The sequence below is a fragment of the Primulina tabacum genome, chromosome 8 (assembly GCF_025594145.1).
Source record: "Primulina tabacum isolate GXHZ01 chromosome 8, ASM2559414v2, whole genome shotgun sequence".
Lineage (NCBI taxonomy): Eukaryota > Viridiplantae > Streptophyta > Magnoliopsida > Lamiales > Gesneriaceae > Primulina > Primulina tabacum.
This window is the reverse complement of record NC_134557.1, coordinates 6,645,024-6,663,303: the sequence shown is the minus strand read 5'-3', so window position 1 is coordinate 6,663,303 and position 18,280 is coordinate 6,645,024. Positions and strand designations below refer to the sequence as shown.

General features: G+C 37.0%; 1 protein-coding gene across 1 annotated transcript; it reads left to right on the top strand.

Moving 5' to 3' along the window:
* Positions 1-1,068: 1,068 nt before the first annotated feature.
* LOC142554345 (ribonuclease 2-like) lies at positions 1,069-18,265 on the top strand (the record flags this gene model as incomplete). The annotated part of the gene is made up of 10 exons (XM_075665021.1): positions 1,069-1,181; positions 7,816-7,884; positions 14,845-14,873; positions 15,090-15,163; positions 15,845-15,946; positions 16,058-16,061; positions 16,186-16,277; positions 16,677-16,820; positions 17,201-17,256; positions 17,961-18,265. Coding segments are annotated over 10 exons (777 nt in total), but the record flags the coding sequence as incomplete, so codon positions are not given.
* Positions 18,266-18,280: the final 15 nt, after the last annotated feature.

Sequence of the window (18,280 nt, the reverse complement as noted above, 5' to 3'; positions counted from 1 at the left end):
GGAACAAGCTGGACCAGGCGATCATGTGATTGTAATATAAAGTCCTCTTTTTTGTGCATACACCATGTGAACCAAAAAAAAAAGATAATTATTTATTACTTATATATAATATGATTTTGATTCTTCCATTTGTAATTCACAATGGACAATTTTCTATGTAGAAATAGCACTTTTGAATCTTTATGGTAAAGATTATTAAATATGTTTTTTTTAAACAATTTTTCCAAGTGAAAAATGGGAAATGAACTAGACACGTAATCAAGACAAAGACTTATGTAAGACGGTCTCATGGGTCATATTTTGTGAGACGGATATTTTATTTGAGTTGTTCATGAAAAATATTACTTTTTATGCTAAGGTTATTACTTTTTATTGTGAATATTAGTAGGATTGACTCGTCTCACAGATAAAGATTCGCGAGACCGTCTCACAAGAGACCACTCCATAATCAATAAGAATGCAAGTAGATTCAATATCCAGGGGTGGTCCAAATTTATTTTATATCTATAATGTTTTTATAATAAATTTTGACAAAAACTTGTGTGAGACGGTCTCACGAGTCATATTTGTGAGATGGATCTCTTATTTGGGTCATCCATGAAAAAATATTACTTTTTATGATAAGAGTATTATTTTTTATTGTGAATATCGGTAGGGTTGACACGTCTCACAGATTAAGATCCGTGAGACGGTCTCACGTGAGACCCATTCTTAAATTTTTTGTGAGATTATCTCATTGTCAATTTTATTTCTATTAATAATAAATAATAATAAATATTTTTGACATAAAAAATGATATTTACAAAATTTGTTCTTGAGAGTCTATCGGACATAATTGTCTTCAATGTAACAGTAAATGCTTAAACCAAATATTTCCGATTACATAATTTTCTCCTACACCAACGATATTCTGTTTCATCCTATGTCCCATATAAAAAATTTCAATGTCCATTTTCACACGCATCTCCACTGCAATAAGCAGAGAATGTCACGATTCTTCGGCAATACCCATGGATTATATCCCCACCCGATCCTTTCGTCTCACACTTCAATGCGTATTCGTCTTGATTTTCTGGATTGGATTGTTATGCTTTGCAAAAACTAACGCATGTGGGGACTTTGGAGAAGCGTTGCGAAAAGGAGGAAGTCAGCAGAGAGAATTATGATTATTTTAAGCTCGCATTTGTCGGCAAGAATAGTCAGAGACAATTAAATGGATGAAAGGGACAGTTGGCAAATTTGAATCAAATTTGTCGAGGAATGTTCATACGCGTATTCACACTGACAGAGGCTCTATAAATAGAGCTCTCCCCTTCATTCTGAAATCATCCCTTCTTCGAGTTTTCTCTCATCTTATAAGCATTTGAGTGCTTAGTTCTATAATATTTGTGATGTGTTTTGTTCTCCTGTATTAAGAGAGTGTGTGTTCTCTTTGGAAACACAGTGAGTGAGTTGTACACCACAAAATATTATAGTGAAATTCTTTTCATCTTGCCCGTGGTTTTTTACCCTAATAATTTTTAGTGGTTTTCTACGTAAATCTCGGTGTCCAGTTTATTCTTTATTTTCGGGTTTTATTGTCTCAAATTCCGCACGTGGGACCAACAAGTGGTATCAGAGCCTTGGTTTAAAATTTTTTAAAATTCTGAGTATGCTCTGTGGTTGCAGCCTAGACTGATCTTCCACATCAGAAAAAGAATTTTTTAGATTTTTTATTTAAGGCGAGATTATTTTTCCGGTCTACTAAAATTGTTGTAGACATAATGGCGGGAAGATACGAGATAGCAAAGTTTAATGGAAGCAATTTTATGCTGTGGAAAATAAAGATACAAGCAGTTTTAAGAAAGGAGAATTGCTTGGCGGCTATTGGAGATATACCGGTGGAGATTGCGGATGATGAAAAGTGGAACGAGATGAATGATAATGCTGTTGCTAATTTACACTTAGCTATAGCTGACGAAGTTTTGTCAAGTATCCTGAGATAAAAACAGCCAAAATTATCTGGGATACTCTGACAAAGATATACGAGGTCAAGTCACTACACAAGATGATTTTCCTAAAGAGAAGGCTTTATACTCTTCGGATGGTGGAATCCTAATCGATGACCGATCATATCAACACACTAAATACTCTATTTTCTCAACTCACTTCCATGGGGCATAAAATAGGGGAAAATGAACGTGCGGAGCTTCTACTTCAAAGTCTACCAGATTCATATGATCAACTTATCATCAACATTACCAACAATATTCTTATGGGCTTTCTAAGATTCGAAGATGTCTTAACTGCGGTTCTGGGAGAAGAAAGCCGGCGCAAGAATAAGGAAGATAGGTTGGTAACTTCGAAGCAGGCAGAGGCTTTAACGATGATAAGAGGAAGATTTATGGACCGTGACTCCAGTGGGAGCCAAAGACGAGGTAGATCAAAGTCAAGAAGTAAGAAGAAAAATATTTACTGCTTTAAATGTGGCGGTAAATGGCACTTCAAGAAAGAGTGTACAAGTATCAAGAAAAGTTCTCAAGGAAATGTGGCCATTACTTCAGGCGGTGGTGAAATATTATTCAGCGAAGCAACAACTGTTGCAGAAGACAGGCAAAAATTTTGTGACACGTGGATTATGGATTCTGGAGCGACATGGCATATGACGTCTCGGAGAGAATGATTTGATCATTATGAACCAGTCTCAGGAGGATCTATATTCATGGGAAATGATCATGCCTTCGAAATCGCTGGGGTCGGTACTGTCAAAATTAAAATGTTTGATGGCACCATTCGCACCATACAGAAGGTACGACATGTGAAGGGACTGACGAAAAACTTTTTGTCCTTGGGGCAATTGGATGATCTCGGGTGCAAAACTCGGATCGAGAACGGGATCATGAAAATTGTGAAGGGCGCGCTTGTGGTTATGAAAGCGGAAAAAGTTGCTGCAAATATGTATGTACTATTAGGGGAAACACACAAACAAGCAGAACTAGCTGTTGCATCAATTAGTTCAGGAGAAGAATTAACAGTGTTATGACATAGAAAGCTCGGGCATATGTCAGAACGAGGGTTGAAAATTCTCCCAGAACAGAAGCTGCTGCTGAGACTTACAAAAGTGTCACTACCCTTTTGTGAACACTGTGTTACCAGTAAACAACATAGATTAAAGTTTGGCACTTCTACTGCCAGGAGCAAAAGCATATTGGAGCTGATTCATTCGGATGTTTGGCAAGCACCGGTTGTATCCCTAGGAGGAGCGAGATACTTTTTCTCGTTCATTGATGATTTCTCTAGGAGATGTTGGGTGTATCCAATCAAGAAGAAATCAGATGTTTTCCAAGTCTTCAAAGATTTCAAAGCGCGGGTTGAACTTGATTCTGAAAAGAAAATCAAGTGTCTGAGGACTGACAATGGAAGAGAATATACCAGTGACGAGTTTGATGCATTTTGTCAACATGAGAGCATCAAGAGACAGTTCACGGCGGCTTACACACCTCAACAGAATGGAGTGGCGGAGCGGATGAACAGGACCTTGTTGGACAGAACAAGAGCTATTTTGAGGACTGCAGGTCTAGAAAAGTCATTTTGGGCAGAAGCATTCAAAACCGCTTGTTATATTATCAATCGTTCTCCTTCAGTGGCGATTGATCTGAAGACTCCGATGGAGATGTGGACCGGGAAGTCGACAGATTATTCTCATTTGCATACATTTGGAAGTCTGGTGTACGTTCTGTACAATGAGCAAGAAAGATCGAAGTTGGATTCGAAATCCAGAAAATGTATCTTCTTGGGTTATGCTGATGGAGTAAAGGGGTTTCGCTTGTGGGATCCTACTGTTCACAAGCTTGTCATCAGCATGGATGTTATCTTCGAGGTAGATAAAGTAAAGGAAGACAAAGGCACATCGAATTCAGAAACTACTATTTTTCAGGTGGAAAATAAGACAGACGAAGGTCAAGTTTCTTGTGAAGCAGTACCAGAGCACGAAGAACAAGAACATGTTGAGTCTGAGATTTACAATGTGAGGCAGTCAACTCGAGACAGAAGACCACCAGGTTAGCTGTAATGCCTGAAGTAATATCACAAGTTGTTGATTTAGTAATATGAGATTACTAAATAATTAATGATTTTTAAAGAATGAAATATGACATATTTTGGTCATATGAAGTCCAAATGATTTTAAATTTGGATATAACGTAGAAAACTCAAAGATATAGAAGTTTCATGTTTTGAGTTTTGAAAAATTTTATCGTTTGACTGATCCAAATGGATATACCGGTGTTAAAATATTAAATATTATATATTATATTAATAAAATAATATAATATAATATAATATTTAAAAAAAATTAAATTAAAAAAAAAGATTGAGACGGTGGAATTATGAATTCCACCGTACTGTTCAAAAGAAATGAATAGATACAGTATCGAAGAGAGAGAAGAATATAGGGTTTGTGATTTTCTTTTTCGATCTTGCGATTTATCGGTTTATCCAATCGACGAACCGACTTTAGTTCTTGGATCGTTGACACGAGGTCTTCGATTTGAGGTATAAATTTTATATTTTTGGTGATGTTTGAAATTCGTCGATTTCTGGAATAAATCCGATAAATTGTTAAATCATACTGAAATTGAAGATTATTGAGTAGTGTATGATTTTAACGAAGTAGAGAAGATTATAGTGGTGTTGTTTTGAATTATTCCTAATTTATTATAATTAGAGATTTTAATCGTTGAATTGAGATTGGAGAGTTGTTTGTCAGCTGTTATTAATTCTGATTGTATATTCGGAGTCTACGAAGTATAGGCTACACGTTGATATAAAGTTTTCACAATTTGACGGATGTTGTAAAATAACATATTATTTGATGTTAAATTAATTAGGGTGTATTTGATGGTAGTATTGTGAATTAAATACATCATATGGGTGATTTGATATTATATATGTTGTTGTTAATTATTGTCGATGTTGTTGGCTGTCGTTGTTGGGAGACGTCACATTGATGTTGTTCATTCAACGATATTGATGTCGCCGGAGTTGGGGTGCGACGTATCGTTGATGTTATTCGTTCGACGATATTGCTGTCGCCGGTGTTGGGGTGCGACGTATCGTCGATGTTGTTGTTCGTTCGACGATATTGCTGTCGCCGGAGTTGGGGTGCGACGTATCGTCGATGTTGTTGTTCGTTCGACGATATTGCTGTCGCCGGAGTTGGGGTGCGACGTATCGTCGATGTTATTGTTGCAGTGTGATGTTGTTGAGGTTGTTGATGGCTGATTGTCCAGAAACGACAAATGGGATATTTCTGTTATCATTTCAGTTATATCTTATGTTGTTGTTAATATAACTGTTATGTATTGCGATGATGATTGTTGTGTATGCTCACCCTTTGGGGCTGTTTCTGTTGGACAGGTTACAGGACTATGCTGTGAGACATGATAGAGGTGAAGGACTAGGTGTGTCTAGTCAAACAGTCATGTAGTTTATAGTAGATAGAGACAGTATAGTTTATTGTCTTATTTGAGTTATGTGTGTATGTATTTATTATACTGTTTCTGCTGCACTGACGTAGATAGTGTGGTGATGGCACTATTTTGTCGTATGTGCATTATATTATTACGTCGTCGAAAAGAAAAAAAAATTTATGCATATGACGTCACATGTCGTATGATTACGTGGCGAGGTTCAGGGGCGCCACATTAGCTTTCAGATTATGTCACTGAAAGCAATATTGCATATTGTCTACTATCAGAGAATGGTGAGTCGTCGAGTTTCTACGAGGCTACTCAAAGCTCGGATGTATCTTTGTGGATGATAGCAATGCAAGAAGAGTTGGAGGCATTAGACAGGAATAAAACATGGGATCTTGTTACACTACCACGAGGGAGGAAAGCCATTGGTAACAGATGGGTCTATAAGATCAAGCGTGACGGCAATAACCATGTGGAGCGGTATCGTGCTAGATTGGTGGTAAAAGAGTATGCTCAGAAAGAAGACATTGACTTCAATGAGATATTTTCTCCTGTGGTTCGACTTACAACAGTCAGAGTAGTGTTGGCATTGTGTACGGTGTTTGACCTACATCTAGAACAGCTAGATGTGAAAACGGCATTTCTTCATGGAGATCTTGAAGAAGAAATCTATATGCTCCAGCCAGAAGGTTTTGCGGAAATAGGCAAAGAGAACTTGGTTTGCAGGTTGAACAAATCTCTGTACGGTCTCAAACAGGCGCCGAGTTGTTGGTACAAGAGATTTGATTCCTATATCATGAGCCTTGGATACAACAGACTGAGTGCAGACCCTTGTACGTATTTCAAGAAGTCTGGTGATGATTATATCATTTTACTGTTGTATGTGGACGACATGTTGGTAGCAGGCCCCAACAAAGATCAAGTCCAAGGATTGAAGGCACAGTTGGCTAGGGAATTTGATATGAAGGACTTGGGACCAGCAAACAAGATTCTAGGGATGCAAGTTCACCGAGATATAAGTAACAGAAAGATTTGGCTTTCGCAGAAAAATTATTTGAAGAAAGTCTTGCAACGCTTCAACATGCAAGATAGTAAGCCAATATCGATCCTTCTTCCTGTTAACTTCAAGTTATCCTCCGAGATGTGTCCTAGCAGTGAAGCAGAGATGATGGAGATGTCTCGAGTACCATATGCATCAGCAGTGGGAAGTTTGATGTTCGCCATGATCTGTACAAGACCGGACATTGCTCAAGCAGTGGAAGCAGTTAGTCGGTATATGGCGAATCCTGGACGAGAGCATTGGAGCACGGTTAAGAGGATCCTTAGATACATTAAGGGTACCTCGAATGCTGCATTATGTTATGGAGGATCAGATTTTACACTCAGGGGCTATGTCAATTCAGATTATGCAGGTGATCCTGATAAGAGAAAATATACTACTGGTTATGTGTTTACACTTGCAGGGGGAGCAGTAAGCTGGGTTTCAAAACTGCAGACAGTTGTGGCGTTAACTACAACAGAGGCAGAATACATGGCAGCTACTCAAGCTTGCAAGGAGGCAATATGGATTAAAAGGTTATTGGAGGAGATCGGACACAAACAAGAGAATGTTCCTTTGTTTTGTGATAGTCAGAGTGCCTTGCACATCGCAAGAAATCCAGCCTTTCATTTCAGGACGAAACACATTGGAGTTCAATTTCACTTTGTGCGAGAAGTAGTAGAAGAAGGAAGTGTGGATATGCAGAAAATCCATACAAAAGATAACATAGCTGATTTTCTGACCAAGCCAGTGAACACTGATAAGTTTGAGTGGTGTAGATCCTCAAGTGGTCTAGCGAAAACGTAAGCAGCAGGGAATTGCAAGATTGGAAGGATGTGTGGAGATGTGTTTGATTGTCAATCAAATCTCCAAGTGGGAGAAATGTCGGCAAGAATAGTCAGAGACAATTAAATGGATGAAAGGGACAGTTGGCAAATTTGATTCCAAATTTGCCGAGGAATGTTCATACGCATTTTTAACGCGTATTCACACTGACAGAGGCTCTATAAATAGAGCTCTCCCCTTCATTCTGAAATCATCCCTTCTTCGAGTTTTCTCTCATCTTATAAGCATTTGAGTGCTTAGTTCTATAATATTTGTGAGGTGTTTTGTTCTCCTGTATTAAGAGAGTGTGTGTTCTCTTTGGAAACACAGTGAGTGAGTTGTACACCACAAAATATTATAGTGAAATTCTTTTCATCTTGCCCGTGGTTTTTTACCCTAATAATTTTTAGTGGTTTTCTACGTAAATCTCGGTGTTCAGTTTATTCTTTATTTTCGGGTTTTATTATCTCAAATTCCGCACGTGGGACCAACAGCGCTTCAGTGGCCTGGCACATTTTGCCGCAAGACTCGCCGTTGTTGTTCCTCCAATGGCTGTTGCCGAGGGTACTTTTTATTTTCTCGCTGTGCTAATGTATTAGATACTGTGCAAGTCTTAGGTGTTTCGTTGGTTGTGGTTTTAATGGATCCAATTCTTTAGCAATTTAAAAAATTGAAGTAGATGCATGTTTATAAATTATCATTTAATCTAACCCATAATTTTACTATTTTTTCAAGGAAATGGGTTAGATTAAATGATCTCCCTTTGTTCCAAGTTCACTTCAGCCTCATGAAACTATTTATTCGTCTATGCTTTGAAATGTCAAATTTGTTGGGGAAAACCCATAAACCGCAGAATCCATCATGATAAATAATCAAGAATTTGACTGAAATCTTAAGCGGAAGCGTACCTGAAACCATAATCCTGAATTGTTTAGAACGTGTCTTGATCTTCCAGATCTACGCGCTCTTTCTTTGAGAGAATCCTTTAGTTTCTCTTAAGAACTATTTTCTTAATGGGGGAGAGAATAGTGAAAGTGACAACGCGAGATCTGGGGACCATGACCCATATTTATAGATAATGTTTATCAATATCTTCTGATATTTCTGTTTTAGCCCATCATAAAAACAGAAATTACACTCATGTCTCTACACATTAAAGGCCCACAGCCCATTAGATACATTAAAGCCCAATAACCCGAAATATTAATTGATCACTTTATTTTGGGCTTAACTTAATAGACAACCCACAATACATAATTATTCACATATAAGCCCATATAAATAAATTGATCCAACAATCTCCCACTTGAGCTATATGTGCAACTTTATAATTATGTTTGTGAAAATAACCTTATGAGCTCAAAATTGTTGTCATTCCGAAATGTATCTATAACCAATCCGGTCCATCAATCACATCAACGTAGGATCAAAGCAGTCTTCGCTACACTCAAGGTAACTAGACCCATCAATGGTCACATATGCCAACACAACTGAATGACATGGAACGTGAAGTGGATGTGTAGCATGGAAATTTCATGCAATGTGACCGTAACATGCCTATTTCCAAGTGGTCCTCTCTTTAACCTTATCGAGATCAAACTTTAAATCATAATTAGAGTGTGACTTAACTTGAAATTTATTTCTGCAGAAAATAAATTTACATAACTGTAACTGAAAATGTCTACAATTGAAAAGCATTTAAAATAACAAACTCCCACTAAAACTGGATTTCCTCAATTGACATAACACCCATACTAGCAGTATGCTCATGAAACTGTTTGGGTGGTAGTCCCTTAGTAAGCGGATCCGCAACCATGGAGTTTGTACCGATATGCTCAATAGACAACTTTCCACTCTGAATTCTTTCTTTAACAACCAGAAACTTGATGTCAATGTGTTTTGACTTCGTCGAGCTCCTGTTGTTATTGGAATACATAACTGCTGATTTATTGTCACAATGTAATCTTAGTGGCCTTTCAATGCCATCAACAATGCGTAGTCCCGTGACAAAATTTTGCAGCCATATTCCATGATTGGATGCCTCATAACACGCTACAAACTCAGCTGTCATAGTGGAAGAGGCTATAAGTGACTGTTTAGCACTCTTCCAGGAAATGGCACCTCCAGCAAGGAGATATATGTAGCCTGACGTAGATTTCATACTATCTTGGCATCCAGCGAAATCGGAGTCAGTATACCCAATGATCTCAAGCTGATCCAATCTCCGATATATGAGCATGTAATCTTTTGTTCTCTGTAGGTACCGTAAAATCCTTTTGACTGCTTTCCAATGTTCCACTCCTGGATTACTTAAATATCGTCCCAACATTCCTGTCACGTACGCAATATCTGGACGTGTACAAACCTGAGCATACATCAGACTCCCCACTGCAGATGCATAGGGAACCTTCTGCATTTCTTTTTTCTTCAAAATCATTCTTTGGGCATTGTTTGAGACTAAATTTGTCTCCCTTAGCCACAGGGGTATCTGTTGGTTTACAATCTTGCATCCCGTATCGCTTGAGAACTTTCTCGATATAGCCTTTCTGAGATAATCCAAGAATACCCCGAGAACGATCCCGATGTATCTGAATACCCAGTACAAAAGATGCATCACCAAGATCCTTCATCTCAAAATTCTTAGCTAGAAATCTCTTGGTTTCATGCAACAACTCTATATCGTTGCTAGCGAGCAGAATGTCATCAACATATAAAACCAGAAAAATATGTTTACTCCCACTGAACTTATGGTACACACAATCATCGACCAAATTCATCTCAAAACCAAACGAGATGATCACTTGATGAAATTTGAAATACCATTGTCGAGATGTTTGCTTGAGCCCATAGCTGGATTTCTTTAATTTGCAAACCATATTATTTGTGTCTTTGGACACAAAATTTTCTGGCTGCACCATATAAATCGTTTCATCAATGTCACCATTTAGAAACGCAGTCTTTACATCCATCTGATGAAGCTCAAGATCGAAATGCGCCACCAAAGCCATTATAATCCTTAACGAGTCTTTCGAAGAAACCGGAGAGAAAGTCTCTTTATAATCAATTCCTTCTTTCTGTGTAAAGCCTTTAGCGACAAGACGAGCCTTATATCTTTCCACATTGCCTTTCGAATCCCTCTTGGTTTTAAATATCCATTTGCAACCAATGGGCTTCGTACCTTTAGGCAATGAGACAAGATCTCATACGTCATTGTCCTTCATGGACTTTATCTCCTCATTCATGGCATCATTCCACTTTTGAGAGTTAGAACATTCCATGGCTTGACGGAAGTTAATAGGATCATCCTCCATCAATCCAATGTCTGCCTCATGTTCTTGAAGAAATACAATGTAATCATCTGGCACTGCATTTCTCCGCTCTCTAGTGGATCTCCTTAATGGCATATGTTCGGGAGGTGCTTGAGTTTGTTCATCTGGAATGAGATGATCTCTAATATTGTCTTCCTGTATTGTGTCTTGGTCAAAGTGAGGAATATGATCCTGACCAATGTCCAAGACACCTGTGGGAATATTTACATATTCATCTTCAAAGACAATATCCGTTACTTTATCTCCCCCGCAAACTCAACATCCTCAAAGAACCTGGCATTTCCTGACTCAAAAATCGACTTACTCGTGGGATCATAAAACTTGTACCCCCTGGATATTTCAGAGTATCCAATAAAATAACAACTAACCGTCCTTGAGTCTAGTTTCTTTTCATTAGGCTTGTAAGGCCTTGCCTCATATAGACATCCCCAAACGTGCAGATGCTTAAGACTGGGCTTTTTACCCGTCCAAAGTTCATAAGGGGTTTTGGTCGCTGCCTTAGTTGGAACCTTGTTAAGGATATATGTTGCGGTCTTTAGTGCTTCTCCCCAGAGTGATTCTGGTAAGGTAGAATGACTGATCATACTCCTTACCATGTCCTTAAGCATTCTGTTTCGTCTTTCAGCAACACCATTCATAGTGGGCGAACTCGGCATAGTGTACTGTGGGACGATACCGCATTCCTCCAGGAATCTAGCAAAAGGTCCTGGACGTTGTTCACCTGAACCGTCATATCTACCATAGTATTCACCACCACGGTCAGATCTAACGCTTTTAATCTTTAAGCCAAGTTGATTTGAACTTCAGCTTTATAGTTTTTGAACACATCCAATGACTGTGTCTTTTCATGAATGAGATAATGAAGCCATATCTTGAAAAATCGTCTGTAAACGTTATAAAATACTGTTGACCATTCCAAGAAGCCGAAGGGAATGGCCCACAAATATCAGTATGTATAAGTTCTAAGACGCCTGAACACCTGTTGGATTCAAATCTCATTTTGTTGGTTTGTTTTCCCATTATACAATTAACACAATTATTAAAATCTGTGTAATCTAAAGGTTCGAGAATTTCGTCTGACACGAGTCTCCTTATTCTCTTTTCAGAGATATGACCCAATCTTTTGTGCCATAACGCAGCTGAATTCTCACTGGTTAATTTTTTTTTAGTGCCTCTACTTGTTTGCAGGGATTCATTAAATGAAGCAATAACATCCAAAGAATAAAGATTATCGTATCCTGATAAAGAACCAGAACCAACCAATTTTGAATCGAGAAACAAACTGAATATTCCATTTCCAAAAGAACAAGAATAACCAAATTTGTCCAATGCAGAAATAGAAATCAAATTCCGTCTAAAAGACGGCACAACAAATGTTTCATAAAGATCTAAATATATTCCAGTCTTTAACAATAATCTAAATTTTCCTATTGCCTCAACTTCAACTTTGTTGTCGTCACCAACATAGATGAATCTTTCAGCATCACTTGGTTTTCGGCAATCCAGGCAACCCTGCATAGACACACTGATGTGAGTTGTTGCACCAGAATCTATCCACCACGTGTGTCTAGGCACTGAAGTTAAATTAACCTCAGAACAAACCATATTCAGAAGCATACCTTTCTTAGCACGCCAAGCGTGATAATTACTGCACTGCTTCTTCATATGCCCATCACTGCCACAGAAAAAACAACCAGAACTTTGAGAATCACTAGGATTCTTCTGTTGTTTCTTCGGAGGCTGTGTATCTGCAGCTTCCTTATACTTTCGTTTCTTTCCTTTATCCTTCGAGGTAGAGGCATAATGAGCACTTTCTGTCTTGTCTTGCTTCAACCTTTCCTCTTCCTGGACACAGTGCGAGATGAGCTCATTCAGAGACCAAGTCTCTTTCTGACAGTTATAGCTCAACTTGAACTGGTTAAACTGAGGAGGAAGAAATATCAAAACCAGATGTACCAGCAAGTCCTCAGAGAGGTCAGCTTCAGTGCTTTCAACCTTGAAGCAAGATGAGACATTTCCATAATGTACTCCCTGATATTGCCCTTACCTCTGTACCTCATTGAAACTAGGCTTGCCAAAAGTGTACCAATTTCAGACTTTTCACTTTTAGCAAACCTCTTTTCGAGGTCTTGAAGGAAAGCCTTAGCCGTAGCAATGTCGTTAGACATTGTGCCCCTGAATGTTTCTGGAATGGCCCTCTTCATGATCATCATACACATGCGATTCGATCTCTTCCACCTTTCAAACTCCCTCTTTTCATCAGAGGTACTCTTATCCGTAACGGCAGAAGGAGAGTCAACCCTTATCGCAAGGTCCAAATCCATGACTCCGAGAACTATCAATAAATTTTCTTGCCATGATTTAAAATTAGAGCCATTTAACATAGGAATAGAATTTATGTTGGAGTGAATATTTGCAGGAGTCAAATCTGAACAGAGAACAAAAAACCAAATATACATGCTCAACCAAATATCCAAATAAAATAATCAATAAATTCAAATAATGTAAACCCCATAAACAGAATATCGAGCACTCCATTAATGTTTCATCTTTGGACAAAAGATTAACTTGTAAGTGATATCCTGGCGCAGCAGTCAAACACTGATAGTAACTATCATGTCAAATAACAACATTCCTTTGGGCCGATTTATTATTCACATGAAACCGAACAACTATCACATGTTTACCACCACAAGTGCATATGTAATTATATTAAATATTAACCTTCCTTTGGGCCGATCAGTATTCATATAAATCACATATACCCAAAATCCTTTTGTACTTCAAAATAAAATTAATTTCCATAAAAGATGTCACTTTGGCGATATTTTATTTCAATTAATCAATTTTTAAAATACATATAACCTTATCATTATTTGAATTAATGAAAATTTAACCTTAACCGAATAAATCTGAACTGAAAAAAAAATAAAAATTGGAAATTCCGTACGGGTCGGGTCGGCCCGGATCCGTACGGTTCGGGTCGACCCGGGTCCGTACGACCCGACCCGAATCCGTACCTTTTTTTTAAAAAAAAATAAATAATAATCCGAATTTTTCGATTTTCCTCTAAAATATTTTGTTGAACAAAAACCGGAAGGAAAATCGAAATCTGATACCAAATCTTTAAAATTTTACAACTAAATCTTTTTACCAAAACTGAAACTTTAAAAGATTTGGTTTTCAACCAAAATATTTTCCAGATCTGAAACCTTATAAAAAAAAAATTCAGATCTAAACCAAAATAATTTTCAGATCTGAAACCGTATCAAAATATTTTCAGATCTGAAAACATATCAATATATTTTCCAGATCTGAAGCCATATCAAAAAAATTTTAAACAAAATTTAATTTTTCAGATCTGGATCCAAAAAGTATCCAAAAACTTTAAACAAATCTCAATGATTCAAACATGAATGACTCTGATACCACTTGTTGGGGAAAACCCATAAACCGCAGAATCCATCATGATAAATCATCAAGAATTTGACTGAAATCTTAAGCGGAAGCGTACCTGAAGCCATAATCCTGAATTGTTTAGAACGTGTCTTGATCTTCCAGATCTACGCGCTCTTTCTTTGAGAGAATCCTTTAGTTTCTCTTAAGAACTATTTTCTTAATGGGGGAGAGAATAGTGAAAGTGACAACGCGAGATTTGGGGACCATGACCTATATTTATAGATAATGTTTATCAATATCTTCTGATATTTCTGTTTTAGTCCATCATAAAAACAGAAATTACACTTATGTCTCTACACATTAAAGACCCACAGCCCATTAGATACATTAAAGCCCAATAACCCGAAACATTAATTGATCACTTTATTTTGGGCTTAACTTAATAGACAACCCACAATACATAATTATTCACATATAAGCTCATATAAATAAATTGATCCAACAAAATTAACGTAATGTTCCTCTTGACGCAATTTGTTAAACTTGCTTCTTTCATATGCTAATATTTTTCATTTCATAACGAATATGTGGAGTGTGGACTTTCATGAGCAACTTGCTTAATATTTCAGACATAACGCTTAGAGGAGGCTTATATGGCTCATCTCCACGTGCTTACACTGGATTCGTTTTATTTATTCTTGCTGCTTTTAGCTTTTAACAGTCTTTCCTTTTAAATGTAAAGACTTTCATGAGAATGACAAGGAAACTTACTTTCTTCCTGTTTAACTTGATCCAGTTCGAATTCACCTGCAGAATTTACAATCCGTAAGTCCAGTTGTAACCCATTCTTTAGCATATGATAATCAAGCTAGAGTTTTATCGTTATTTGAAATGTTATTTATGCATTTATCATGTTTGGCCTCCAATTGGAGTATTTTTCTAGCAGTCTGTGTCGGAATTTTAGTTACATTGTTGTAAATATTTTTCATCCACACTTCTAATCTAATTTGGAATCCTCACGTGATAACATGTCATTTCCAGATGGACTTTGGCCAGATTACAATGATGGAACATGGCCTTCATGTTCCTCTGGTAAAAGATTTGATGTTAAAGAGGTATTAGTTTGTAACTTTTGTTGTTCAGCTTGAACATGTAGAGATGCTCTATATTCTAGAACATGCGACATCCTGAAATGTTGGTTTTGCACTTTGAGTCTAGAACATGATGGGGCTTGATTTACATTTAGTTAGGAGCTTTTGCGGAAGAGAAAAGTCTTGCTAGTATCATTGCCAGGAGCACCCTTGAATAGTTTGAATACAGAACTACTGGATATCTACATGTCTTCGAAAATCAATGTTTTATATAGAGATAAGAATCAGTCCCTGACCCAGAAATCAGCATGAAATTTATAGGTCTCAATGTGGCAACTGGTGCGGTCCCTTAGAAGCTTGTATTGGCTTCAGAAACTAAGTGGGGATTATTGTCTACCACGTATTTGGAGATGGAAATGTCATCTATAGTGTATAATGTTTCATATTCAACAGCTACCACATAATGTAGTGGATAAGAAGCTTTGATCTTGTATCCCTGCTTAAACCTTTAGGTTTAGTTAGATGGAAAATAATCAGTGAAATACCATGAAGCATAAGTCTTTTATTGTACGAGTATATCCGTATCTTGTATTCTAGAGGGCCTCATTTTTTACTTTGACCAAATATTTACCGTCAACAACATATAGACACTTATTTTGGGAATTACCTCACGCCTTTTCATTTTTTGACCATTACCAACTGCAGATTTCAACATTGCATGATGACCTTAATAAGTATTGGCCATCTCTAAGCTGTCGCTCTTCATCAAACTGCCATGGTGGAAAAGGATTATTTTGGGAACATGAGGTTTTCAATTGTCTGTGTTTTTTAATTCCAGGCGATTTGATTTATTACATGGAACTAATATTATCTCCTTTTGCCTTTACCATATTTTGATCAGGACGACACTGATGACAGTGGGGTAAACATCATTTTCATGGTCTTTAATCGTTCATGCCAGAGAACTGCAACGACATTTTAATGTTTTAAATGCACTTAATCTGCCGGATATGTTAGTGTTAACTTCTTTATTCCTTGTTTTATAGAAAATCACGGAACTTGTTCCTCTGCAGTTACCGGGAATGAATATGACTACTTTGTGATGGCACTTAACATGTATTACCATTATAATGTTTCGGTAAGGGATGATTTCATTGGATCACTCATTTTATCTGTAAACTTCCTTACACCAGCGTCTGATGCCATTATATGTTATTCTGCTTTGTGTATTTTTAAACAATGATTTAGTGAAGAGAGAATAAAACATTTTAGAAAATGTAGTGTTTGGACATGATCTGTGTTACAATGCACAATTGATAAAATTCTTGTTATTCTCTTTAAAAACTTAACATTACGATTGCTTTCGAAGTTTGGAACTACATTGCTATCCCATTTGCGGTCCCAAGGACATGATAAATCTGGACGTTCATGGAATAGTAGTTGTTGCATCCAGCTCTTTTCATACAATGGTTGATCCCTTTTTACCAGCATAGTTTGTATTTCATTTAATTGGTTTTCAATTTTATTAACCATGCAGGAAGTTCTAATAAATGCAGGATATGTAGCATCAGATTTTGTTTCCTTTAGTTATTTGAACCCAGAACCACAGACACTGCTGGCAGAGTTAAACCAGCGCATGGCTCCACAGTTTGGAAAGCTTAACAAATCTTTAATCGACTTGGTAAGTTTGAACATGTCTCAATTTATGTGGTGATCTCCATTCTAAAAAAACTTTTAAATTTGAAAAGGATATGATCCCTTTCTTAATCAACAGTATATCCTCTGTTTCGCCCAAGAAATAAAAATGGTTACGGTTTTGAATGAAAGAAATGATTAGGTAATTAGACGTGGTCTTGAAGATGGTGACTTCTGATGGTGCCATTGCAATTTCTGTTAGTATATTTTGTCTGTCAGTGTATGCATGTCTATAAAATATATTTGTATATTTCTATGTTTTTGCTTAAGTGTCGATGCATATTGTCCCCATCAAGTATTTATACAACTCCATTTATTATTTACCTAACTATATTCTTTATAATCACTTCTACTTCCTTGGATCAGGTTGATCAGTATAGTATGGTGAGCTTTTTTCCCCTTGACCTGAGAAAAGAGAGCAGGTATGTTGCCAACTTTTCCTGCATTGTTGATAGGAATTTTCAAATTTAAAATGAAGTTTTGTGTTATGACTAACTTAATCATGATAAAGATACCAAACCTTGATTCCCTCTCACCTCTTTCCAACTACATTATTAGTAGTTGCCTCAAGTCCTCAACTTGTTCCAACTACGTTATTAGTAGTTGCCTCAAGTCCTCAACTTGTAATCGTATAAGTTGACATGAATGAAGGTTGAATTTCTACAGGATATATCGAAAATTTATTCTACTTTTTTTGTGTCCTTTTTTATCTCTTGTTTGCTTCATAAGCAAAAGAGGCCTTAATTAAGGACATTTTTTTTACAGAGGCTTGCATAATCAATTCTAGCTCATCTAAAACATAAATCCAAATTGTCGCTCTTTATCACTTGGAACTCATTTTTTTGCTCATTCATGATCTGCTACTTAAGACCTATAGTTCTACATATCTAGTCTCCTTTTGCCAATCTCCTCATTTTCGTCTTCATTGGCTGGGGAAGCTTTAAACATGAGGATAAACCTGGTTAAGTTTTGCGCATGTGTGTGTAAAAATCGTTGCAGCGTGTCTGTATGATTGAAGCTTCTCCCATATACATTTTAATCGTAAACCCAGAGTGGTGAAGGGAAGAGACTTCTAGGCCTCGAGTTATAGCTAATGGAAACATTAATATCTCCACATTTTGTGCAGTATTCAGTACATGTTATCCCAAATCGACAACTGCATTCAGTATGGAGAAGATGCAGATGTGAAGGTTAAGGATTTTGACCCTGATGATGATTGAAGCTTTCCATGTTTCTTTGCTTTCAACGACAAGTTTCAATCAGATATGCTGTATATCGTTTTTGTCCCTTCGAAACAGTTGGTGTTTCTTAGTTGGCTGCTTACTTCAGTTTATATCAAGAACATATTTCGTTTTCATGTTTAAACCTTTGTTAACCAAATTTCCCATTTGTAAAAATGCATCTGAGGAGAGTAATTGCAAGGTTGATTTCCTTACTACCTAAATA